At 39.8% G+C, this 27,902-nt stretch overlaps 1 protein-coding gene across 2 annotated transcripts in view; it reads left to right on the plus strand.

Annotated features, from left to right (window-relative positions):
- Positions 1–27,902, plus strand: part of LOC127833360 (uncharacterized) — a 99,829-nt gene that overhangs the window by 17,227 nt on the left and 54,700 nt on the right. For both annotated transcript variants that reach the window (XM_052358555.1, XM_052358557.1), the window contains exons 3-8: positions 1,508–1,578; positions 3,488–3,522; positions 3,906–3,966; positions 4,346–4,409; positions 7,557–7,637; positions 22,896–23,005. In XM_052358555.1, coding sequence (XP_052214515.1) covers positions 1,508–1,578; positions 3,488–3,522; positions 3,906–3,966; positions 4,346–4,409; positions 7,557–7,637; positions 22,896–23,005 — 422 coding nt within the window. The remainder of the gene's footprint in view (positions 1–1,507; positions 1,579–3,487; positions 3,523–3,905; positions 3,967–4,345; positions 4,410–7,556; positions 7,638–22,895; positions 23,006–27,902) is intronic.

The raw sequence follows: 27,902 nt of genomic DNA on the forward strand, positions 1-27,902 counted from the left end.
GCGTCCAAAATCATGCAAACGCTGCATATCACGAAATTTTCTTAATCTCCCTCCGCGTTACTGCACGCGGCATATGGAGGGAAATTCGGGAAAACGCGTGGAGTGTACTGTACATTGATCATGACTGGCAGATGAACCAATTTTGATTTTCATGTCACTAGGTCAAAGGTCAAGGTCACAGTGACTCGAAATAGTAAAATGGTTTCCGGATGATAACTCAAGAATGCTTAGGCCTAGGATCATGAAACTTCATAGGTACATTGATCATGACTGGCAGATGACCCCTATTGAATTTCAGGTCACTAGGTCAAAGGTCAAGGTCACAGTGACTCGAAATAGTTAAATGGTTTCCGGATGATAACTCAAGAATGCTTACACCTAGGATCATGAAACTTCATAGGAACATTGATCATGACTGGCAGATGACCCCTAACGATTTTCAGGTCACTAGGTCAAAGGTCAAGGTCACAGTGACTCGAAACAGTAAAATGGTTTCCGGATGATAACTCAAGAATGCATACGCATTGGATCATGAAACTTCATAGGTACATTGACAGTACTCCAGCTAGGCCTAAATTGAAGGGCGTCCCGCCCTGACCTCCCGAACATCCACCCTGCCCTTCCTAGGGGCCCCCTGCCCCCCCCCCCCCCAACAATTTTTATTTTTATTTTTTTACATAGGATAATTTATAAATCTATTATTACATTACAAGTAATTAATTTATTCCTCATTGTAGACATTATATTTAAATCATTTAATAATAATGGGAATACTATATTCTAGCAATTATTAATAACATATAAATTAACATGCAACAGGAAGCATTCCAGAAAAAGCACCCGCGCTCGAAATTGCCCTTTTGATAAAATACTGCGCGTCAAAAGTGCCCTTTTGACAAAAAAGCCCCCCTGCCCTTTTTAAATCCTAGCTGGAGCACAGCATTGATCATAACTGGCAGATGACCCCTGTTGATTTTCAGGTCACTAGGTCAAAGGTCAAGGACACAGTGACTCGAAATAGTAAAATGGTTTCCGGATGATAACTCAAGAATGCTTACGCCTAGGATCATGAAACTTCATAGGTACATTGATCATGACTGGCAGATGACCCCTATTAATTTTCAGGTCACTAGGTCAAAGGTCAAGGTCACAGTGACTCGAAACAGTAAAATGGTTTCTTGATGATAAGAATAATTAGGCCTAGGATCATGAAACTTTAAAAAAGGGCATATTATTGGAATACCCTATGGTGGAGAGGCTATGACAGTAAGAACAATATCTGCTCAATAACTCAAATAATTTATATCAGATCATCAGAAACTTGGAAATGATCTTTATTGGAATACTATCTTGACCAGGTTTGATAACAAGCCAGATTGCATGATGCATGTTAGAATTATGGCCCTAAAATTATCCCAAATGTGGCAAATTTATGTTGTCTGCTCTTGGCCATTGACTTTTTTCCCATTAGGAGCCATTTGCACACTGACTAGTTAATATTTTTCAGCAACTGGCTCAAGTCAGAGAGGAGCAAGTACAAAACTTCCAGAAACTGAAACAGAAGATCATATCTACAGAGTAAGCAGAATTGTACATAGCTGACATTGACAATCATTGCGAGTGCAGTTTTTCACATGGCTGAAATTGTCAGTAATTACGAGTGCAGTCATTCACAAAGCTGATATTGTCAGTTATATAGAGTGCAGCCTTTCGCATGGCTGACATTGTCAGTTATATAGATTGCAGCCTTTTCACATTGCTGACATTGGAAGTAATTGCGAGAGCAGTCTTTCACATTGCTGACATTGCCAGTCATATAGAGTGCAGCCTTTCACATTGCTTACATTGTCTGTGACTGTTACATATTTATAGAGTGCAGCTTGTCACATAGCTGACATTGACAATAATTGCGAGTGCAGTCTTTCACATAGCTGACATTGTCAGTCATATAGAGAGCAGCCTTTCACATTGCTGACATTGGAATTAATTGTGAGAGCAGTCTTTCACATAGATTGCATTTCCAGTCATATAGAGTGCAGCCTTTCACATTGCTTACATTGCCTGTGACTGTTACATGTTTATAGAGTGCGGCTTGTCACATAGCTGACATTGACAATAATTGTGAGTGCAGTCTTTCACATAGCTGACATTGTCAGTCATATAAAGTGAAGCCTTTCACACAGCTAAGATTGTCAGTCATATACTGCAGTCTTTCACATAGCTGACATTGTCAGTCATATAGAGTGCAACCTTTCACATAGCTGACATTGACAGTAATTGCGAGTGCAGTCTTTCACATAGCTGACATTGACAGTCATATAGAGTGGAACCTTTCACATAGCTGACATTGACAATAATTGTGAGTGCAGTCTGTCACATAGCTGACATTGTCAGTCATATAAAGTGAAGCCTTTCACATAGCTAAGATTGTCAGTCATATACTGCAGTCTTTCACATAGCTGACATTGTCAGTCATATAGAGTGCAACCTTTCACATAGCTGACATTGACAGTAATTGCGAGTGCAGTCTTTCACATAGCTGACATTGACAGTCATATAGAGTGCAACCTTTCACATAGCTGACATTGACAGTAATTGGGAGTGCAGTCTTTCACATAGCTGACATTGACAGTAATTGCGAGTGCAGTCTTTCACATAGCTGGCATTGTCAGTCATATGAAGCCTTTCACATAGCTGACATTGGCAGTCATATAAAGTGAAGCCTTTCACATAGCTGACATTGTCAATCATATAGTGCAACCTTTCACATTGCTTACATTGTCAGTCATACACTGCAGCCTTTCACATGGCTGATATTGTCAGCGAGTCATATAGAATGCAGACATTCACATAGCTGACAATACCAATTATATTCTGCAGCCATTTACATTGCTGATAATTACCGGTCACATAGCTACATGTAACATTGTCAGTCATATAGTACAGCCTTTCACAAAGCTGACAATGTCAGTCATATTGAGTGCAGCCTGTCACACAGCTGACTTTGTCAGTCAAATTATGCAGCCTTTCAAATAGCTTACATTGTCAGTCATAAAGTGCAGCCTTTTACTTAGCTGACAATGTCAGTCATATAATGCAGTCTTTCACATAGCTGACAATGTTCCTTATATACTGCAGCCTTTCTCATAGCTGACAATGTCAGTTATCTAGTGCAGCATTTTATTTGGCTTATAATGTCAGTCATATAGAGTGCAGTCTTTCACTTAGCTAAAATTGTCCGTCATTACATAGGTGTGTGCCTTTGATACCAAATCTTTTATATTTAGCATGAAATTTAAAATAACAGCTTTTTGCAATCTCCACATGTTTCATTTGCATAATTGCTTAAAGGGCTAGAAGAAAGATATACAGTTATAATCTTTTATTTGGTTCTTTAAATTGGTATGGACGCTCTTACAAATAGAATAGTTGAAAAGTCTTCTTGAATTAAAACTTATTCAGTTCAATTTTTTACTTTCATTTTCAGCTTGCTGATCAAGAAGTACAAGTCAAAGTGTGATGATATCCTTTTTAGACTTGAGTGGGATGTTGCATTTTGAACATACTAACATGTAAACAATTGAGCCTTTTTTTTGCTATAAGGGGTATTTTCATGGGAATCGTTTACAATAAAAGGAGGAATTGTGAAATTTTATCAAATAAAAGGAGGAATTGTGAAATTTCATCAAGCATTGTTAATTATCCTAATGAGTTGCAATGTTGTGTTATGACCTGTTAATCATTTCTGGTTGCTTATATGTCATATTTGCACCTTGCAGAATACTGCAAATAAGAGATCATTTTTGCTATGTAAACATTTGAATTGAGCAGTGTTACTTTGGTGAAGCAAACATATCTGTTGCTGTATAAATATATGATTATTGTTGCCCTTAACATCAGCCCACAACATGATATTCAGTGCAAGAAAACAGATGATGCCATCAAACGAGCAGACAGATATCAAAGGTACTGGTTGTCTTGAGTTCGGACATTTCAACAGTCATAGCAATAAGTTACTTTAAGAATGATCTCTAGATAAAATCAACAACTATGAGAACAAGACACTTTCCACTTAGTGTTAAACTATACAAATAACTGACTTTCTAGATATTTGAAAAGAAGAAAAATGTGAGATTCATGTAGAATGATGTCATTTTAGACTGTTCACCAAATGGTGCCAGCAGTAAAAAATCGAGCACTTGTATTAAGACAGAATATTACTTTTGATTGAGATTATGAAATATTACCCATGCACATGTGTATTGTTAAAATCTGGTTAATGCTGAATGACTTGCAGCTATTTTTTTCAAGGAAGTACATATCACGGATTGATTGTTGTTTGCAGGCAGACTGAGATTCTGGAGACCCAGTTGAAGGCTGCTCTGCTGGATACTGAGCCCTTGAGACAAGTAAGTAGGGTAGTCTCACTCTGACAGGTATGGGAGGGCAGTCTCACTGAGACAGGTATGGGAGGGCAGTCTCACTGAGACAGGTATGGGAGGGCAGTCTCACTGAGACAGGTATGGGAGGGCAGTCTCACTGAGACAGGTATGGGAGGGTAGTCTCACTGTGACAGGTATGGGAGGGCAGTCTCACTGAGACAGGTATGGGAGGGCAGTCTCACTCTGACAGGTATGGGAGGGCAGTCTCACTGAGACAGGTATGGGAGGGCAGTCTCACTGAGACAGGTATGGGAGGGCAGTCTCACTGAGACAGGTATGGGAGGGCAGTCTCACTGAGACAGGTATGTGAGGACAGTCTCACTGAGACAGGTATGGGAGGGCAGTCTTACTGAGACAGGTATGGGAGGGTAGTCTCACTGAGACAAGTATTGGAGGGCAGTCCCACTGAGACAGGTATAGGAGGGCAGTCTCACTGAGATAGGTATGAGAGGACAGTCTCACTGTGACCAAGTATGGGAGGGCAGTGTCACTGAGACAGGTATGGAAGGGCAGTCTTACTGAGACAGGTATAGGAGGGCAGTCTCACTGAGACAGGTATTGGAGGGCAGTCTCACTGAGACAGGTATGGTAGGGCAGTCTTACTGAGGCAGGTATGAGGGGGCAGTCTCACTGTGACAGGTAAGGGAGGGCAGTGTCACTGAGACAGGTAATGGAGGGAAGTCTCAATGAGCAGGTATGGGAGGGCAGTGTTACTGAGACAGGTATGGGAGGGCAGTCCCGATGAGACAGGTATGGGAGGACAGTCTCACTGAGATAGGTATGGGTAGGCAGTGTCACTGAGACAAGTATGGGAGGACAGTCTTACTGAGACGGGTATGGGAGGGCAGTCTCACTGAGACAGGTATTGGAGGGCAGTCTCACTGAGACAGGTATTGGAAAGCAGTCTCACTGAGACAGGTATGGGAGGGCAGTCTCACTGAGACAGGTATGGGAGGGCAGTCACACTGAGACAGGTATGGGAGGGCAGTTTCATTGAGACAGGTATGGGAGGGCAGTTTCATTGAGACAGGTATGGGAGGGCAGTCTTACTGAGATAGGTGAGGGCAGTCTCACTGAGACAGGTATAGGAGGGCAGTCTCACTCAGACAGGTATGGGAGGGCAGTCTCACTGAGACAGGTATGGGAGGGCAGTCTCACTGAGACAGGTATGGGAAGGTAGGCTCACTGAGACAGGTATGGGAGGACAGTCTCACTGAGACAGGTATAGGTGGGCAGTCTAACTGAGACAGGTATGGGAGGGCAGTCTTACTGAGACAGGTATGGGAGGGTAGTCTCACTGAGACAGGTATGGGAGGGCAGTCTCACTGAGACAGGTATTGGAAGGCAGTCTCACTGAGACAGGTATGGGAGGGCAGTCTTACTGAGGCAGGTATGAGAGGGCAGTCTCACTGTGACAGGTATGGGAGGGCAGTTTAACTGAGACATGTATGAAAGGGCAGTCTAACTGTGACAGGTATGGGAGGGCAGTCTCACTGAGACAGGTATGGGAGGGCAGTCTCACTGTGACAGGTATGGAAGGGCACTCTCACTGAGACAGGTATGGGAGGGCAGTCTCACTGAGACAGGTATGGGAAAGCAGTCTCACTGACACAGGTATGGGAGGGAAGTCTCACTGAGGCAGGTATGTGAGGGCAGTCACACTGAGACAGGTATGGGAGGGCAGTCTTACTGAGACAGGTAAGTGAGGGCAGTCTCACTGAGACAGGTATGGGAGGGCAGTCTCACTGAGAAAGGTATGGGAAGGTTGTCTCACGGAGACAGGTTTGGAAAGGCAGTTTCACTGAGACAGGTATGGGAGGGCTGGTCTTACTGTGACAGGTATGGGAGGGCAGTCTCACTCTGACAGGTATGGGGGGGCAGTCTCACTGAGACAGGTATGGGAGGGCAGTTTTGAGACAGGTATGGAAGGGGAGTCTCACTGAGGCAGGTATGGGAGGGCAGTCTCACTGAGACAGGTATGGGAGGGCAGTCTCACTGAGACAGGTACTGAGGGTAGTCTCACTCAGACAGGTATGGGAGGGCAGTCCCACTGAGACAGGTATAGGAAGGCAGTCTCATTGAGACAGGTATGGGAGGGTAGTCTCACTGAGACAGGTATGGGAGGGTAGTCTCACTGAGACAGGTATGGGAGGGCAATCTCATTGAGATAGGTATTGGAGGGCAGTCTCACTATTACAAGAACACCTCAGTAATTTGTCATTAGAAGTCTTACACATGGTAGAATTTCAGCTTAACATAATTTTTACAGCCACATTTTGTGTAAACCTAAATTAGTGTTCATATTCACCACTTTTGTTTGATTATGGTGGTGTAAGTTGAGACATTACCAATGGACTTAATCAGTTCATTAAGTTTAGGCATTTCCAAAATCATTAAGCCATTTCATGTAACAAAGACATTACCTATATAATAAATCATTTCTTGTAGTGACTACTGACATCACCTAAATCATAAAACCATTTCATGTAGTAAATACATTATATTAGAATAAATCATTTCATGTAGTGGAGGCATCACCTGTATCATTCAACCATTTCATGTAGTGGAGGCATCACCTGTATCATTCAACCATTTCATGTTGTGAAGGCATCACCTGTATCATTCAGCCATTTCATGTTGTGAAGGCATCACCTGTATCATTCAGCCATTTCATGTAGTGGAGGCATCACCTGTATCATTCAACCATTTCATGTTGTGAAGGCATCACCTGTATCATTCAACCATTTCATGTTGTGAAGGCATCACCTGTATCATTCAGCCATTTCATGTTGTGAAGGCATCACCTGTATCATTCAACCATTTCATGTTGTGAAGGCATTACCTATAGAATTAATCATTTCTTGTACATGAGACATATCTCCAGAATGAGTCATTTTATGTTGTTCAAACACCACCTATAAATATTTCAGTTATTTAGTTTAGATATTGCATACAGAACAAATAATTTCATGCAGGTGTGACCATTTTTTTCTGGTTTAATTCCTTTTCAGTGTATGCTCATATTGGTGTGTGGTAATAAATAGATATTGTCACAAAGTCTGATCATCATTACTGACAGAATCTTAAGCAATGGTTCAAATCTTGTTCTTCCAGAGCAAAATATCCTTAGAAAAGCAGCTGTCAGAGCGGACAAGTGAAGTACAGACCTTGTCTGACAGGATACTGTCCTTGGAGGTACGTGTCCAAACCAAACATTTCAGTATTAACAGGGCCCTCTCTTGCTGCCAGAGGAAGCCACCCACATTCCTCATGAGAGGGAATTTTCGTGCCGATGACCTTTTATGTTGTTTTTAGCTCACCTGATTGCTCAAGTGAGCTTTTGTGACCGGTCTTTGTCCGTCGTCCGTCCGTCCATCCTTATTTGTTCGTAAACACTCTAGAGGCCACATTTATTGGCCGATCTTCATGAAACTTGGTCAGAAGATTTGTCCCAATGATATCTCGATCGAGTTTGAAACTGGGTTGTGCTGGGTCAAAAACTAGGTCACTAGGTCAAAAAAAAAGAAAAAGCTTCTTAACACTGTAGAAGTCACATTTAAGGCCATATCTTCATGTAACTTTGTCTAAATGTCTGTCTTAATGATATGTTGGTTGAGTTCAAAAGTGGTTCAGTCCGTTGAAAAACATGGCCGCCAATGAGCAGGGCAGTTTTCCTTATATGGCTATAGAGAAACCTTGTAAACACTCTAGAAGTCACAATTTTGGCCCAATCATCATGAAAGTTAATCAAAACATAGGTTTTATTGATTTGTCGGACGAGTTCGAAAATGGTCCAGATCGGTGAAAAAACATGGCCGCCAGTGGGCGGGCCATTTTTCTCTATATGTATATAGTGTAAACATGTGAGCACTCTAGAAGTCACATTTTTTGCCCAAATTTCATGAAATTTGGTCAGAACATTTGTTTCCTTGATACGAAAGTTGAGTTTGAAAATGGTTCCTGTCAGTTGAATAACATGGCTGCCGGGGGGGGGGCAGTTTTCTTATATTTATATAGTAAAAAAAAGCTTGTGAACACTCTAGAAGTCACATTTTTTGTCCAATCATCATGAAACTTGGTGAAAAGATTGGTTTTATATATTACTCAGATGAGTTTGCAAATGGTCCGATGGGTCAATAAACATGGCTGCAAGGGGGGTGGGGCAGTTTTCCTTATGTGACTATAGAGAGAAACCTTGTGATCGAACACTATAGAAGTCACATATTTTGCCTAATCATCGTGAAACTTAGTAAAGACATTGGTTTTATTGATTTCTTGGACAAGTTGGAAAATGGCTCAGATCGGTGAAACACACTTTTGAGCTCACCTGATTGCTAAGGTGAGGTTTTAGGATTGGTCTTTGTATGCTGTTCGTCCATCCACATTTGGTTTGTAAACACTCTAGCACTCACATTTCTCAAGCATTCTTTATCAAAGTTGCTGAAAGATCTCAGTCAAGTTTGATGATGAGCAAAATCACATAATTAATGCCATAATTATTGCCCTTAGATTGTCCAAATTTTAATTATATTATACAAAATCCTTGTAAGCAAAGTTTGATGTTTGGTAAGATGGGTCAACTCAAAATATAGGTCACCATTTCAAATCTTACAAAAACAAAAACACTCCCTACGCCAGAGTTTTGGTTCAATAATGATGAAACTTGACCAGGATGTTTGTCTGGTCAATATCTAGGTCAAGTTTGACATTGGGTAAAGATTGAATGAATTGATTCCTCAGGTGAGCGAACTAAGGCCATCTTGGCCCTCTTGTTTTACTTAGTCTCTCATTACTTCATTGTTAGCGTGCTCATGGTGAGCTTTTGTGATCGCCTTTTGTCTGTCGTGTGTCGTGCGTCGTGCACCATCAACATTTGCCTTGTGAACACTCTAGAGGCCACATTTATTGTCCGATCTTCATGAAACTTGGTCAGAACATTTGTCCCATTGATACTTCGACTGAGTTCAAAATTGGGTCATGCTGGGTCAAAAACTAGATCACTAGGTAAAAAAAAAGAGAAAAACCTTGTGAACACTGTAGAAGTCACATTTGATGCCCAATCTTCATGTAACTTTGTCAAAATGTTTGTCTAAATGATATGTTGGTTGAGTTCAAAAATGGTTCCGGTCCGTTGAAAAACATGGCAGCCAGGGGGCGGGGCAGTATTCTTTATATGGCTATAGAGAAACCTTGTGAACACTCTAGAATACACAATTTTTGCCCAATCATCACCAAACTTGGTCAAAACATTGGTTTTTATTGATATCTCTGACGAGTTTGAAAATGGTCCAGATCGGTGAAAAAACATGGCCGCCAGGGGGCGGGGCAGTTTTCCTTATATGGCTATAGTAAAACCTTGTTAACACTCTAGAGGCCACATTTATTGTATAATCTTCATGAAATTTGGTCAGAAGATTGGTCTCAATGATATCTCGGATTACTTCGAAAATGGTTACGTTTGCTTGAAAAACATGGCTGCCAAGGGGCGGGTTATTTTTGTGCCCTACCGGTTTCACCGGAGGGGACTAATGGTTTGCACTCCATCTGTCTGTCAGTTTGTCTGTCAGTCAGTCCGTCACACTTTTCTGGATCCTGCGATAACTTTAAAAGTTCTTAATATTTTTTCATGAAACTTGCAACATAGATAGATGGCAATATTGACATTATGCACGTCATATCATTTTGTTCCTACCTCAAAAATTGTGGTTGCTATGGCAACCAAAAAAATAATAATCTGAAAATGGTGGAATTTCTTACAATGGTGGAGCCGGTTAGGGACCATACATTGCTTGACAATAGCCTTGTTCCTTATATGGCTATATATGGCTATAGTAGAACCTTGTGAACACTCTAGAGGCCACATTTATTGTCCAATCTTCATGAAATTTTGTCAGAAGATTGGTCTCAATGATATCTTGGATGAGTTCGAAAATGGTTACGTTTGCTTGAAAAACATGGCTGCCAAGGGGGGGGGCATTTTTCCTTATATGGCTACATGTATATATGGCTATAGTAAATTCTTGTTAACACTCTAGAGGCCACATTTATTGTCTGATCTTCATGAACCTTGGTCAGAAGATTCATCCCAATAATATCGTGGACGAGTTTAAAAGTGGTGCTGGTTGGTTGAAAAACATGGCCGCCAGGGGGCAAGGCATTTTTCCTTATATGGCTTTAGTAAAACCTTGTTAACACTCTAGAGGCCACATTTATTTTCCGATCTGTATGAAACTTGGTCAGAAGATTTGTCCTAATGATATCTTGGATGAGTTCAAAATGGTTTAGGTTGCTTAAAAAACATGGCCACCAGGGGGCAGGGCATTTTTCTTAATATGGCTATATATCATGCTTTAGTAAAACCTTGTTAACACTCAAGAGGCCACATTTATTGTCAGATCATAATGAAACTTGGTCAGAAGATTAGTCCCAATGATACTTGGATGAGTTTGAAAATGGATCCGGTTGGTGGAAAAACATTGCCGCCAAGGGGGCCTGGCATTTTTCCTTATATATAAGCTATAGTTAAACCTTGTTAACACTAGTTATTCTTACAATAATGATTCTTTAAATTACAATTTTTAATAACTTTTAAATTCATTAATGATAGTTAATAACTTATAAATTCATTAATGATAGATCAGGTATATTTCCATTGTATGATAATTCTTAAGAAATGAAATAAATGCTTTAAACTTTTTGTAAGTGTTGATACAGATAGTTTACATCAGTGGTCAGTGCTTATCTTTACCTGGATACTAAGAATAGCAGTGCTCTCATTTGATTGTATGTTTACCTTGCCAGCTACACCTCAGAATCAGGGGACTAGCACATTGTTGGCCTTTCCCATTGAATTAGTGATTTACTGTGTTTCACTAACTGGGAATGTTAAGTTAGTGGAGTTAGTTTAGTTCTTTTAACTAAGTGCGATTATTAACTAAGTTATAACTAAGGCAAAGTGACTTAGTTTTTTTTCTCTAAGTGAAAATATTCAGATAGTGATTTAATAAAGAACAGGACCTAGTGAATTTATGCAACAACAAGTAAGTGTTTTTAATAAGTGATGAGTGAACAGAGTGAATTTATTAAATGACAAATCTCAGCTAGTCTTTTAATTGAAGTGACTTAGTGTGTTGTGATTAACACAAGTTATAAGTGATTAATCAAAGCCGAAGAAATGGATTTAAACTGTTTGTTTTCTTTAAGTGTCTTACATTAAACTTATGTGAATAATACAATGAAAGTGAGTTCTTAATTATTTGTTTAGTGAAAGTGAAGTTTGTGAGTGAATTCAATGAAAGTGATCACGGGTGTTTGTTTATCCTAGTGCTTTATTCAGGCATTTGCCTCATACTGAACACAAACTGTTGACCAAGTTTAGACATGAAAGTGTTTAATTGTTTTCGAAACCTTGTTTTAACTATGAATAACTTTTGAAAGTTTATGAACTGTATTTCTATATGAGTTGTTTTTATTGTTTGCATTATTGCTTAAGTATGAATTGATGAATGTTTGGAAAGAATAAAAATAGTTTAGTCACATTGTTGTTGTTTTTTCTTGTGCCTCAAGCTAGGCTCAGATGAGCCCAAGTAGCTTTCCCGTCACAGTATGTGATAAATAAATAATAATTAAAATTATTGACTTCATTTTAATTTGATAGCCAGCATGACGGGTGAAACGCTTCAGTATATAGTGAAAACATCATCACGTTACATGTGAACAGTCTAGAAGACACATTCTTTGCCCAATCTTCATGAAATATGGACATATCTTGGAAGAGTTCAAAAATGTTTCAGGTCTGTTAAAAAAACATGGCCGCCAGGGGCCATTTGTTGTTCATTCTTCATGAAACTTGGTTAGAACATTTGTTCCATTGATATATTGGGCTGCAAAGAACAGGTCATTTTTTTTTATCTCAGGTGAGCAACTTTGGGTCTTTTAGGCCCTCTTGTTTTGTATATGTTAGCACTATATTCATTGCTTTTTTTATAATTTAGTTTATTTGACACTCATATTAGACTATACTGTAATGATGTATTATGAAGTGAATGTCAATACACATGTATAATAAAGAGGTGAAACTTCTGTTGTTCCAGCAGTATTTCTCTCCTATTTTACACGCATACATGGTCTTTTATTTATGAAAAGTTACCATTATCAGTGCTTAAATAATCATTGTAAAGACACATTTTCTTCTCTCATCTCTTTATTAGTTTTTTAAGTCAGCGAATGTTCTTTTTAAATATGAGCTGTTGGATAAGACGCTGATGACGCGATCGCCGCGGTGGCTGATGCATGTATGTGACACTGACAGTCTGTTTCATGATTTTACACAGACCATTGTTCATCTTCAATTTCCATCGAATTGTTATTTGATGACGTGGTCGCCGATGCCTGTGTGTGACTGTTTGTTTGTTTTTTATTAATAGTATCTAATGCAGTTTGTTTAAAAAGAAAATCTATTTAATTTGCAGGACAAAATGTGTTTCTTTCGTAAGCTTTTTTTTCAGTATGACTTAGCATTATGTGGCATTTTATTATCCGGAAACGGTGTAGATGTACAAATCATGCAGGTGCGGGAAACAACATTTCCCGTCTACAGCCGTATCGATTAGGCTAGAAAACACAATATCTGTTCAGCGTTACGGGTTTTGCGTTAGTTTCTTTTTTGATTTTGTTTTTCTATGGGGAATTTTTTCCACAAAATAGGGGAAAAAAGTATACTATTTTCATGGGGGAAGCCGCCGATATTCTGCTGTAAAAAGTGCAAATCCAGGGCCCTGGTATTAACCCTGTCAAACTGGATATGGAAGAGGGCTCCTGTACAAAGATAGTTTGAGTGCCTCTGAGGTCAAAACAGACTGGATCCTGGGAGTCACATCATACAGATATAGAACATTAATGAAAAAATCTTTTCTGAAACTGCTAGGCCAGGATCATGTTGAACATATATCTTGCAATTCAGTGTTGGCTTTGTCCTATTACCGTATATGTGCGCTTATAAGACGCATTTTTATGACTCAAATTAATAAGTTACAGTTGGGGTTGCGTCTTATAAGCGAGATACTAGTGAAAATAAACAAAAAATTTCAAAATATCGAGTTTACTGGGCTTATGCTAGCCAAGTTGGACACTTGTCAGTTGTTTTGAATCATCGCGGCAGCCATTTGCATTTTCTCTAAAGTCTGTATTGGCCCGTACCGTGTATCGGAACTCTATGTTCAGTTACCGATTTATTAGAAATAAAAAGGTATTGTTACTGATTTTGTTGTCTATTATTTTTAATTTGAATATTGTTATTTTTGGGGCGTAAGACTTTATATTGTCCGTGATTGTTCTTGAAAAGTTTGTATCACCTGATTGTCTGCGCGTGACGTCGTTAAATGTCATATAAATTGGCCATTATAGTATACGTGTGTAAGCGGGGACACGATGCAAACATGCTTTAAACAACAGCAAAATCAATTCTCAGTTTGAAACTGTCAATTGTTAAATAAACACGCTGCCGATTACAAATGCTACTTGACAAGTTTGTATCACCTGATCGTCTCTGTTCCACGTTGTTAATTGTCAATTTAGACATAATTGGCAATTAGAGAATCCTCTGAAATAAGTTACCAGTTTGCAACTGTCAATTGTTAAATAAACACGTTCATTCAGACGCCCCCCTAATGCCGATGACACCTTATTTATTAGGGGCCAACAACGACGGGAGCAAAGAGCGACCGCATGCAATTATCCGCATATGGCTTTCTTCTTGACACGTGATTTCGATCTGCGCTTCGGAGTCTATCACTCTTTCACGCGATTGGCTAATTTTATGAAAGTAGGCGTTACCTATTGTTGATAGACAATGGGCGTAAATTTTGCATAATCTAGGTAATAAAACTATACGCTTTCAAAATATCTGCCTATTAGTTTTCAATACCTGTCAAACAATACAATTAAGATGGCTGATACGATCAATTTCTTGTGCATTGATATAACGAACGTAATATGTTTGCAATTGTTTGGGCAAATGATTAAATGCGCAATTGTTAGAAATATTGTTAATTTGATAATTATTTTTATTGCATGAATAATACTTGAAAACAAATTAAAACCCTCTAATATATCATAAAATAAACAAATATTATTTACTTTGTTGTTTGTTTTATTTTTCAGACTTGCGTGAATTACTAATTGTATGCAGCGCGAGTTTGAAAAATCCTCAATGTGTTACTAATTGATGATTTTCTTTAACTTTCTGCCATTTTTGGCCATTTTTTCGGCCGATGAAAACGGCTAAATTTGACCGCGTCTTACACGCGGGTCAGTCTCAAATCCACCCATTATAAAGTCCGAAGTCGGGGTGCGTCTTATAAGCGAGGGCGTCTTATAAGCGCACGTATACAGTATATGTTTTGTAACAGGAAGTCAAGTGCCAGTATGAGAATGTAACTGCCTTTTCTCTCCTTTTTGGCCATTCCTATTTCAACAGCAAAGTTCCAGAATTTGTTATAGGAAGTATATGTGACAATCTCACATGGGCCAACTCTGTATGTATATGTATTGTTATAGGGAGTGAATAGACAGTATGACAACCTCACTTGGGCCAACTCTATATGTTTATGTGTTGTTATAGGGAGTGAATAAACAGTATGACAACCTCTTGACTTATTCCGTGAGACTCCTTTTGGAGCATAGGGCTGCAACAACACCACGCAAACGCACTCTGTTCTGGGCTGCTCTCTTAAGCTGGGTCCATGTCACCCCGGCGTCCTTCGCTTCGCCCTCGACTGACCTTCTCCACGACTGTTTGGGCCGTCCCACTTTCCTTTTTCCCTGTGGGTTCCAGTCTAGTGCTTGCCTTGTGACGTTGTCGACTGGTTTTCTAAGTGTGTGACCTATCCATCCCCATTTTCTTTTCTTGATGTCCTGACCGACAGGATTCTGGTTGGTTCTGTTCCATAGGTCTGTGATAGAAATCTTCTCAGGCCACCTGATGTTGAGAATGTGGCGCAAGCACTTGTTGACAAATGTCTGTATCTTTTTGGTGATAGTTGCAGTGGCTGATGTTGTCGATTGTTCATCCTTATCAGCTCTGTTTTCTTGGTGTTGATTCTCAGGCCAGTCTTCTCTGCCTCTTTCGCTAGCTGCGTTAGCTTAGACTGTGCATGCTGTTGCTTGTGTGAAAGGAGGCAGATGTCATCCGCAAAGTCCAGGTCCTCTAGGTGTTTGGTAAAGGTCCACTGGATGCCAGTGTTGCTGCCCTAAGTAGTTCTTCTCATGATCCAGCCTTTGACAATCAGGAAAATTGTTGGCGAGAGCATACAACCTTGCCTCACTCCTGTCTTTACTGTGAAGGGGTCTGTCAGCTTCCCATTGTGGATGACCTGGCAAGATGAGTCCTCATAAAGCTGCTGGATGATGTTTATGATCTTTTGCGGGATTCGGTAGTGATGCATCAACTTCCAGATGGTATCCCTGTCGACACTGTCAAACGCTTTTTCGAAGTCAACGAAGGTCGTGTACAAAGGAGACTGCCATTCAATGGATTGCTCTATGATGATACGCAGAGTGGCGATATGGTCTTTTCATGATCGGTCTTGTCTAAATCCTGCTTGTTCTGTTCTCAACCTCTTGTCTAAAGCCTCCTTCAGTCTCTCTAGGATGATTCTGGTCAGCACCTTGCTGGGGATGGACAGCAGCATGTTTCCTCGCCAGTTTTCGCACTGAGAAAGGTCACCTTTCCTTGGAAGCTTTAGTATCCAAGCTTCCAGTCAGTTGGCACTTTCTCCTGCTCCCATATCTTCGCCAGGAAGGGGTGCAACATATCTGCTGCTGCTGTCGCATCTGTATTTAGGGCTTCCGGAGGGATGCAGTCAGGGCCTGGTGCCTTGCCGTTCTTCAGGGACCTGATGGCTCTGATGATTTCTGCCTTGGTTGGTGGGTTTGTGTTGATGCATAGGGGTTCTTCTGCTGGTGGTATGTCAGAAACTGTTTGCGGCTGTAGAATTTCTTCAAAATGTTTCGTCCATCTTTTCTTTTGCCCCTCATCACTTGTGATGGATTCTCCCATTCCTGTCTTTGACTGGCTTACTCGGATTCAAACTCTTCTCTGACAAGGCCCGGGTAATCTCGTAGACTCTCTTCATGTTGTTCTGCTTAGCTGCTGTTTCTGCCTCTTCTGTCAAGTCGTGTACAAATTGCCTTTTGTCATGTCTTGCACTCTTCGTCACTTCCCGGTTCGCCTCCCAATACTGTGCTCTGAGGTCGGTTTTCTGTTGTTGGTCACCGCATCTGTTAATTTTCTGTTTCAGCTCCCTCCTCTATCTTCTCCCATGTTCCCGTCGTCATCCAGTTATTCTGCTCCCTCACTTTCTTCCCCAGAACTTTGGTGCATGCATCCTTCCAGGTCTTCTGTATCTCTGTCCAGTGGAACTCTACTGTCTCTTCGCCCAACTCTACCAGCACCTTGAACCTGGTCTTGACTCCACAGTTGAACTCTTCCGCTTTCTTTTTGTCCTTTAAAAACTGTATGTTGTATTTGTGGTATGCTCTTCCTGAAGAGTCACAGAAGGATCTCAGCTTGGTCCTTAGTGTTGCCACTAGCAACTGATGGTCGGAGGCTGCGTCAGCGCCGCGTCTTACTCTGACGTCCAGGACACTTCGTCTCCACTTTCGGTCAATGGTGAAGTGGTCTTCCCATCAGTTGAAGTCCAAGTTGTCATGTGGATCCATCTGTGGGGGTAGATGGTGCCACCTATTACTAGGTCATTGAAAGAGCAGAAGTCTGTAAACAGCTCTCCGTTCTCATTGCAGGTACCTACGCCATGTCTGCCCATGATGAGTTTATTGCCTGTATTGTCTTCGCCCACCTTAGCGTTCAAGTCACCCATGACAATTTTTATGTCTCTGCGCGGAGTACTGTGTAGAAGGGACTGCAAAGAGCTGTAGAAGTCTTCCTCCTGCTCTTCCTGGGCTGTGTTTGTGGGTGCGTAGCACTGGATAATGGTGGTCTTCCTTCCCTTTGAGTTGAACCTCGCTGCCATAAGTCTGGGTGAGACAGGTTCCCATGCCATCAACGCTCTCGTAGCCTCTGGCGCCAGCATTAGTGCGACTCCTTGGGTGTGATCGTGTTCCATGTCTTCATGTCCGGAGTAGATGATGGTTTCTCCTGAAGACAGTCTGGTCTGGCCGCTCCCATTCCATTGGGTCTCACATAATTCCAGAACTTTGATGTTGTATCTTACCATCTCTCTGGCCACTTGTGCTGATTTGCCACTCTCATATAGGGTTCTGATGTTCCAGGTCCCTATCATGGTCTTGGCCTTGGTCGTAAGAAGACTTGTCAGCAGGCTGGTTTCCTGAAGGCTTTCACCAGCACGCGTCATGGACCCCACTGAAGAGGAGTCTTCCCGTCCAGGCAGCTGCTGAGGCGTAGTTGTTGTTGTTGCAGTTTCTGTAGCGTCGCTTTTTTTTACGGAGTGGGGTTGCTAGCCCCACGTCCAACCCTCCTCCTTTTGTAGACGGGCTTGGGACCGTCCTTGGCGGAGTTAGTATGACAACCTCACTTGGGCCAAATCTGTATGTTTATGTGTTGTTATAGGGAGTGAATAGACAGTATGACAACCCCACTTGGGCCAACTCTGTATGTTTATGTGTTGTTATAGGGATTGAATAGACAGTATGACAACCTCACACGGGCCAAGTATGTATGTATATGTGGTGTTATAGGGAGTGAATAGACAGTATGACAACCTCACATGGGCCAAATCTGTATGTATATGTGTTGTTATAGGGAGTGAATATGCAGTATGACAGCCTCACACGGGCCAAGTATGTATGTATATGTGTTGTTATAGGGAGTGAATAGACAGTAAGACTACCTCACACGGGCCAAATCTGTATAAATATGTGTTGTTATAGGGAGTGAATAGACAGTATTACAACCTCACACGGGCCAAGTATATATGTATATGTGTTGTTATAGGGAGTGAATAGACAGTATGACAACCTCACTTGGGCCAAATCTGTATGTATATGTGTTGTTATAGGGAGTGAATAGACAGTATGACAACCTCACTTGGGCCAACTCTGTATGTTTATGTGTTGTTATAGGTAGAGTGAATAGACAGTATGACAACCTCACTTGGGCCAAATCTGTATGTATATGTGTTGTTATAGGGAGTGACCAGGCAGTATGACAACCTCACATGGGCCAAATCTGTATGTTTATGTGTTGTTATAGGGAGCGAATAGACAGTATGACAACCTCACTTGGGCCAAGTATTTATGTATATGTGTTGTTATAGGGAGTGAATAGACAGTATGACAACCTCACATGGGCCAAATCTGTATGTTTATGTGTTGTTATAGGGAGTGAATAGACAGAATGACAACCTCATTTGGGCCGAATCTGTATTTATATGTGTTGTTATAGGGAGTGAACAGGCAGTATGACAATCTCACACAGGCCCAATCTGTAGGTATATGTCTTGTTATAGGGAGTTAATAGACAGTATGACAACCTCACTTGGGCCAAAGCTGTATGTATATGTGTTGTTATAGGGAGTGAATAGACAGTATGACAACCTCACACGGGCCAAGTATGTTTGTATATGTGTTGTTATAGGTAGTGAACAGGCAGTATGACAACCTCATATGGGCCAACTCTGTACGTATATGTGTTGTTATGGTGAGTGAACAGGCAGTATGACAACCTCACTTGGGCCGAATCTGTATGTTTATGTGTTGTTATAGGGTGAGAATAGACAGTATGACAACCTCACACGGACCAAGTCTGTATGTATATGTGTTGTTATAGGGAGTGAATAGACAGTATGACAACCCCACATGGGCCAAGAATGTATGTATATGTGTTGTTATAGGGAGTGAATATGCAGTATGACAACCTCACTTGGGCCAAGTATGTATGTATATGTGTTGTTATAGGGAGTGAATAGACAGTATGAGAACCTCACACAGGCCAACTCCTTATGTATTTGTGTTGTTATAGGGAGTGAATAGACAGTATGACAACCTCACACGGGCCAAGTATATATGTATATGTGTTGTTATAGGGAGTGAATAGACAGTATGACAACCTCTCTTGGGCCAAATCTGTATGTATATGTGTTGTTATTGGGAGTGACCAGGCAGTATGACAATCTCTCACGGGCCAACTCTGTATGTTTATGTGTTGTTATAGGGAGTGACCAGGCAGTATGACAACCTCACTTGGGCCAAATCTGTATGTATATGTGTTGTTATAGGGAGTGAATAGACAGTATGACAACCTCACTTGGGCCAACTCTGTATGTTTACGTGTTGTTATAGGTAGAGTGAATAGACAGTATGACAACCTCACTTGGGCCAAATCTGTATGTATATGTGTTGTTATAGGGAGTGACCAGGCAGTATGACAACCTCACATGGGCCAAATCTGTATGTTTATGTGTTGTTATAGGGAGCGAATAGACAGTATGACAACCTCACTTGGGCCAAGTATTTATGTATATGTGTTGTTATAGGGAGTGAATAGACAGTATGACAACCTCACATGGGCCAAATCTGTATGTTTATGTGTTGTTATAGGGAGTGAATAGACAGAATGACAACCTCATTTGGGCCGAATCTGTATTTATATGTGTTGTTATAGGGAGTGAACAGGCAGTATGACAATCTCACACAGGCCCAATCTGTAGGTATATGTCTTGTTATAGGGAGTTAATAGACAGTATGACAACCTCACTTGGGCCAAAGCTGTATGTATATGTGTTGTTATAGGGAGTGAATAGACAGTATGACAACCTCACACGGGCCAAGTATGTTTGTATATGTGTTGTTATAGGTAGTGAACAGGCAGTATGACAACCTCATATGGGCCAACTCTGTACGTATATGTGTTGTTATGGTGAGTGAACAGGCAGTATGACAACCTCACTTGGGCCGAATCTGTATGTTTATGTGTTGTTATAGGGAGAGAATAGACAGTATGACAACCTCACACGGACCAAGTCTGTATGTATATGTGTTGTTATAGGGAGTGAATAGACAGTATGACAACCCCACATGGGCCAAGAATGTATGTATATGTGTTGTTATAGGGAGTGAATATGCAGTATGACAACCTCACTTGGGCCAAGTATGTATGTATATGTGTTGTTATAGGGAGTGAATAGACAGTATGAGAACCTCACACAGGCCAACTCCTTATGTATTTGTGTTGTTATAGGGAGTGAATAGACAGTATGACAACCTCACACGGGCCAACTCTGTATGTTTATGTGTTGTTATAGGGAGTGACCAGGCAGTATGACAACCTCACTTGGGCCAAGTATGTATGTTTATGTGTTGTTATAGGGAGTGACCAGGCAGTATGACAACCTCACTTGGGCCAAGTATGTATGTTTATGTGTTGTTATAGGGAGTGAATAGACAGTATGACAACCTCACATGGGCCAAATCTGTATGTTTATGTGTTGTTATAGGGAGTGAATAGACAGTATGACAACCTCAGTTGGGCCGAATCTGTATGTATATGTGTTGTTATAGGGAGTGAACAGGCAGTATGACAATCTCACACAGACCTAGTCTGTATGTATATGTGTTGTTATAGGGAGTGAATAGACAGTATGACAACCTCACACGGACCTAGTCTGTATGTATATGTGTTGTTATAGGGAGTGAATATTCAGTATGACAACCTCACATGGGCCAACTCTGTACGTATATGTGTTGTTATGGTGAGTGAACAGGCAGTATGACAACCTCACTTGGGCCAAATCTGTATGTTTATGTGTTGTTATAGGGAGTGAATAGACAATATGAGAACCTCACACGGGCCAAGAATGTATGTATATGTGTTGTTATAGGGATTGAATAGACAGTATGACAACCTCACATGGGCCAAATCTGTATGTTTATGTGTTGTTATAGGGAGTGAATAGACAGAATGACAACCTCAGTTGGGCCGAATCTGTATGTTTATGTGTTGTTATAGTGAGTGAACAGGCAGTATGACAATCTCACACAGACCTAGTCTGTATGTATATGTGTTGTTATAGGGAGTGAATAGACAGTATGACAACCTCACACGGACCTAGTCTGTATGTATATGTGTTGTTATAGGGAGTGAATATTCAGTTTGACAACCTCACATGGGCCAACTCTGTATGTTTATGTGTTGTTATAGGGAGTGAACAGGCAGTATGACAGCCTCACTTGGGCCAAGTATGTATGTATATGTGTTGTTATAGGGAGTGAATAGACAGTATGAGAACCTCACACAAGCCAACTCTGTATGTATTTGTGTTGTTATAGGGAGTGAATATTCAGTATGAAAACCTCACATGGGCCAACTCTGTATGTTTATGTGTTATAGGGAGTGAACAGGCAGTATGACAACCTCACTTGGGCCAAATATGTATGTTTATGTGTTGTTATAGGGAGTGAATAGACAGTATGACAACCTCACTTGGGCCAAATCTGTATGTATATGTGTTGTTATAGGGAGTGAATAGACAGTATGACAACCTCACTTGGGCCAAATCTGTATGTATATGTGTTGTTATAGGGAGTGACCAGGCAGTATGAAAATCTCACACGGGCCAAATCTGTATGTTTATGTGTTGTTATAGGGATTGAATAGACAGTATGACAACCTCACATAGGCCAAATCTGTATGTTTATGTGTTGTTATAGGGAGTGAATAGACAGTATGACAACCCCACTTGGGCCAACTCTGTATGTTTATGTGTTGTTATAGGCAGTGAACAGGCAGTATGACAATCTCACTTGGGCCAAATCTTTATGTTTATGTGTTGTTATAGGGAGTGAATAGACAGTATGACCACCTCACTTGGGCCAAATCTGTATGTTTATGTGTTGTTATAGGGAGTGAATAGACAGTATGACAACCTCACTTGGGCCAAGTATTTATGTATATGTGTTGTTATAGGGAGTGAATAGACAATATGAGAACCTCACACGGGCCAAGAATGTATGTATATGTGTTGTTATAGGGAGTGAATAGACAGTATGACAACCTCACATGGGCCAACTCTGTATGTTTATGTGTTGTTATAGGGAGTGAACAGGCAGTTTGACAATCTCACACGGGCCAAATCTTTATGTTTATGTGTTGTTATAGGGAGTGAATAGACAGTATGACCACCTCACTTGGGCCAAATCTGTATGTTTATGTGTTGTTATAGGGAGTGAATAGACAGTATGACAACCTCACTTGGACCAAGTATTTATGTATATGTGTTGTTATAGGGAGTGAATAGACAGTATGAGAACCTCACACGGGCCAAGAATGTATGTATATGTGTTGTTATAGGGAGTGAATAGACAGTATGACAACCTCATATGGGCCAACTCTGTATGTTTATGTGTTGTTATAGGGAGTGAACAGGCAGTATGACAATCTCACACGGGCCAACTCTGTATGTATATGTTTTGTTATAGGGAGTGAACAGGCAGTATGACAATCTCTCACGGGCCAACTCTGTGGATCTGGAGAGACTGCAGGCAGAGAGGAAGGAACATCTTGCCAGAATCAAGTGTTTGGAATCAGGGTATGTGCGAGATGTCAAAACTACCTCTCTACATCATCTGTCTGTCTGACTGGTCTGAGTATTGTTGATTTATCTCAAGTATTTGTATCTGAAGTATTCTGGTCACTGGATGGCAGAATTAAAAAGATGGTTTTCTGTTTATCAATCTTCATATTTTTTTGATTATAGCAAGATAGCATGAAGACACATAGAATGTATATGGGTTAGTTTGGTTGTATTCACTGTAATAAGATAAAAGCTTCCCATCAATAAAACACCCTATGTCTGGAATCATGTCTCAATATTTTGCTAATAACCATACTATTGGCCAGTTTTTTCCAATCTTGCTGGGTTAGAATGTTTATCTTGACAATATCTAGGACAAGTTCAAATCTGGGTCATGTTGGTCTCAAAACTAGGTCACAAGGTCAGATCTGAGAAAAACCTTGTCACTTCTATCGTTTTTTTCATTAAAATTTGGGTCTGTATTCCCAATGGAGAAAATAATATTTTTTTCCCAAAAATTCTCAATTGAAGGTTTCAAAAAGAGATAAAAAGATAAGTCTAAATATGTCAATTATCTTAAAATCTGGTTCTATAAGTTGAACCTTAGAAAATGATATCACTTTTACATGTATAACCAATTTTAAACTATTTGTAAGCATAAAATCATCAACATTAATTTCCCAATCTTAGTCAAAAGGATGCAACATTTCCCAACTCAAAGGGACCTGGCCCCATTCTCAAAATTGTGAGGAAAAAACACACTGGCTAAAGAAGACACATTTATGACTCAATCTATATGAAACATGGTCAGAATGTAGAGTTTGAAACTGGGTCACGGGTGTCCAAAGACTACATGTAGGTTACCAGGTAAAATCTTAGAAAACCTTGTTACCGCTATAGAGGCTACATTTATTTCACAATTTTGATGAAGCTTGATCGGAATGTTTATTTTGACAATAACTAGGTTGAGTTTTAATATTGGTCATGTGCCTCCAAATGCAAAGTCATAAGGACAACTCATATTAAAACTTAAATCACTCTAGGTGTCATATTATTGACTCATACTCGATTAAACTTGGACAGAATGTTTATCTTGGCAATATCTAGGCCAAGTATGAATCAGTATCATTGAGTCCAAAAAATAGGTCACCAGGTAAATTGGTTGAAAAATTATTAACCACTGTAGAGGCAACATTTATGACTCAATCTAGATTGCATCTAGGGTCAAATGTATTTTGTATGCATCTTGATTGCAAACCTTGCCTGGAATGGCATTTTTTTGCTAGTCAGATTATTGTAAAGGTCTCTGTGACTAAAACAAGATCAACCTTTTTCTTTTCAATAACTTGATTTTGAAATGAGGTATTGACCAATATGTGTGTGTGTGGGTAGCTTGCAGGTTTAGCTTTTGATTGCAAATTATTTGAATTTAAATAAATTATGAATAAAAATGTCAAAACTTGTTGCATGGACATGTTTCTTGTTAGGCTTTTATTTTTCATTTATTGTCCCCTACCGGTTTCACCAGAGGGGACTTATGGTTTGCGCTCTGTGTGTCCGTCAGTCTGTCACACTTTTTTGGATCCTGCGATAACTTTACAAGTTTTTCATATTTTTTCATAAAACTTGAAACATGGACAGATGGCAATATGGAGATTATGCATGTCATTTAATTTTGTTCCTACGTCAAGAATTCTGGTTGCTTTGGCAACAAATAGGCTAGAAATACTGCTCGAAATGGTGGATCCTGCACACTTTTCTGGATCCTGCAATAACTTTAAAAGTTCTTCATATTTTTTAGCTCACCTGAGCACAACGTGCTCATGGTGAGCTTTTGTGATCGCTTTTTGTCCATCGTCCGTTGTGCGGCGTCAACATTTGCCTTGTTGACCTTAGAGGCCACATTTATTGTCCAATCTTCATGAAATTAGGTCAGAAGATCGGTTTCAATGATATCTTGGATGAGTTCGAAAATGGTTACGTGTGCTTGAAAAACATGGCTGCCAAGGGGCGGGGCATTTTTCCTTATACGGCTATATATGGCTATAGTAAAATCTTGTTAACACTCAAGTGGCCACATTTATTGTCTGATCTTCATAAAACTTGGTCAGAAGATTCATCCCAATAATATCTTGGACGAGTTCGAAAATGATGCCGGTTGGTTGAAAAACATGGCCGCCAGTGGGCGGGGCATTTTTCCCTAAATGGCTTTAGTAAAACCTTGTTAACACTCTAGAGGCCACATTTATTTTCCGATCTTCATGAAACTTGCTCAGAATATTTGTCCCACTGATATCTTGGATGAGTTAAAAAATGGTAACCTTTGCTTGAAAAACATGGCTGCCAAGGGGCGGGGCAATTTTTCCTTATATGGCTATAGTAAAATCTTGTTAACACTCTAGAGGCCACATTTATTGTCCAATCGTCATGAAACTTGGTCAGAAGATTCATCCCAATAATATCTTGGACAAGTCCGAAAATGATGCCGGTTGGTTGAAAAACATGGCTGCCAGCGGGCGGGGCATTTTTCCTTATATGGCTATAGTAAAACCTTGTTAACACTCTAGAGGCCACATTTATTGTCCAATCTTGATGAAATATTGTCAGAAGATTTGTCTTAATGATATCTTGGATGAGGTAGAAAATGGTAACCTTTGCTTGAAAAACATGGCCACCAAGGGGCGGGGCATTTTTCCTTATATGGCTATATAAGGCTATAGTTAAATCTTGTTAACACTCTAGAGGCCACATTTATTGTCCAATCTTCATGAAATTTGGTCAGAAGATTAGTCTCAATGATATCTTGGATGAGTTCGAAAATAATTATGTTTGCTTGAAAAAAATGGCTTCCAAGGGGCGGGGCATTTTTCCTTATATGCAGTCCTTCCCAAAATTATAATTTATTGCCGGCAATGAGGTCCTATAATCATGCAGCCATTTCCGGCCCAGACTGATTATTTCAGGCCCAAAAAGTAAAAAATGACGACGAAAGACAAAGATGACATTTTTAACAATATTGTAATATTATCAGGTTAATATACTAAGCATGCATTTAATTATTCAGAATTGCCAAGATTTCTTTATCATTTGTCTCTTCATCCTGGATATCTGAATCCTCTACTGAAGACACATCCTTTGACTAATCTTCTTTCGTTGGATACCCATCGGGCATAGCCTTGGTTGGGCGCTAATAATTAAGTCGACGAAGACCATCTCCCTTTATCATGAGCATACAATACTTAATCTTTTTGCTAAGGTGTTGTAGGCTAGCATACCTTATAATACTATACTAGTCTTAAAGTCAATCCCAATGCTTTTGAGTGAATTATTTGAATGATTTTTTTTTAAACTTTATTGGTCCTGTATGTAGGTGTGAGTTTGTTACGTAAAAACCTCATTTAATATTTAATTTTACATAAAACCATCGAATCTGAACAGCCATTGGTTTACAGCTGCTAAATGGTCATAAGCTGTAACATCTGCAGTGCTGAGTTTGATCATCATGATCATCACAGTGTTATTTATGGCAATTTCGGGGCCGATATTCGGCCCCATTCCCCTCAAAAAAGAGTATATATTTTTCCCCGATTTTGTAGAAAAAAATCCCCTCCAGAATAAAAAAAAAAAAAATTTTTTTTTTAGAAAGAACTCTCTTATAATAAATATCTATTTCATAACAACTAACAAAGTATATAACAAATTTATAATATTATATGATTTTTAATTATTATAAAGAGTTACATTGAATTAGTATTTCCCAAATCAGTGTACTTTTCATATGAATTTCATGCTTTTTCCAAAATGGCCAGGAAAAGGCCTGATGTATCTGCATATATTATGTATATTATATTATGTGTCAATATTTGATGATAAAAACATTCCAATTTGGTCGATTTTATTGATTAAAAAATGCTCAAATTGCCATTTTATCGAGTAGAAAGTCCCAATTAGACTCAAAATGGCTAGGAAAACTGAGAGTGAAGGCTAAACTGTCTGAAACTAATGTTGAAAAAATCATTGGGATATATTTTAGAAAAAGGACAGAGAAATTCAGCTGTGAATATAACATTCATACATACAGGTGTATTCATATAATTATCTTCATAAGATATAAAAGAGTGAATTTTAATTTTTCCCTTTTCCTAAAAAATGACGCGTTTTTTCCCTTTGGACGGGCCCCGCCACCATTCCCCTATTTGTGAAAAATAACACTGTCATCATGAGAGTTTGGTTTGGCTCTTTCACCAAATTTTAATTGAAACGTTTTAAGATATTAAAAAATAAAATGAAAACAAAATCACCACTTATATATCTGAATATTCTGGATCTTTTCCTTCGAACTCCTGTGTAGATATTGTCAGATCGCTTCAAACTCCTGTGTAGGTGTTGACAGATCGCGGGAAGATCACAATGGCCTGTGTTAATGCCCTGCTTGCTTACGAATTAATCGGATATAACGGGAACCAAAAGTATATGGTATCGATTCTCTCCCTTTGCGAATCTACTCATATAGTGATGATGTAATGTTTAATTTGCATTAACGACGCAGCAAAAATCTTCGGATACTGTATATGCACGTACGTCATTCAAGAAATGCAACCAATAAAAAATGTTTTTCATGATTGGAGTATTCATTAATAACTCGGTAAATTCCTTACTTTTGCCTTGAAACTTTTCTGGAAAAAGCTTATGGAATTCCAAATTTCGCCACAATTTTATTACCGGACACGAGGTCCGGCAATATTAGAATCATTTCCGGATTTTCCAAATTATTATCTGAAAAATCCGAGGACCGACGGTATTTCGGAAAGACTGTATATGGCTTTAGTAAAATCTTGTTAAAACTCTAGAGGCCACATTTACTGTCCGATCTTCATGAAACTTGGTCAGAAGATTCATCCCGATAATATCT

This window comes from Dreissena polymorpha, chromosome 6, assembly GCF_020536995.1.
Source record: "Dreissena polymorpha isolate Duluth1 chromosome 6, UMN_Dpol_1.0, whole genome shotgun sequence".
NCBI lineage: Eukaryota > Metazoa > Mollusca > Bivalvia > Myida > Dreissenidae > Dreissena > Dreissena polymorpha.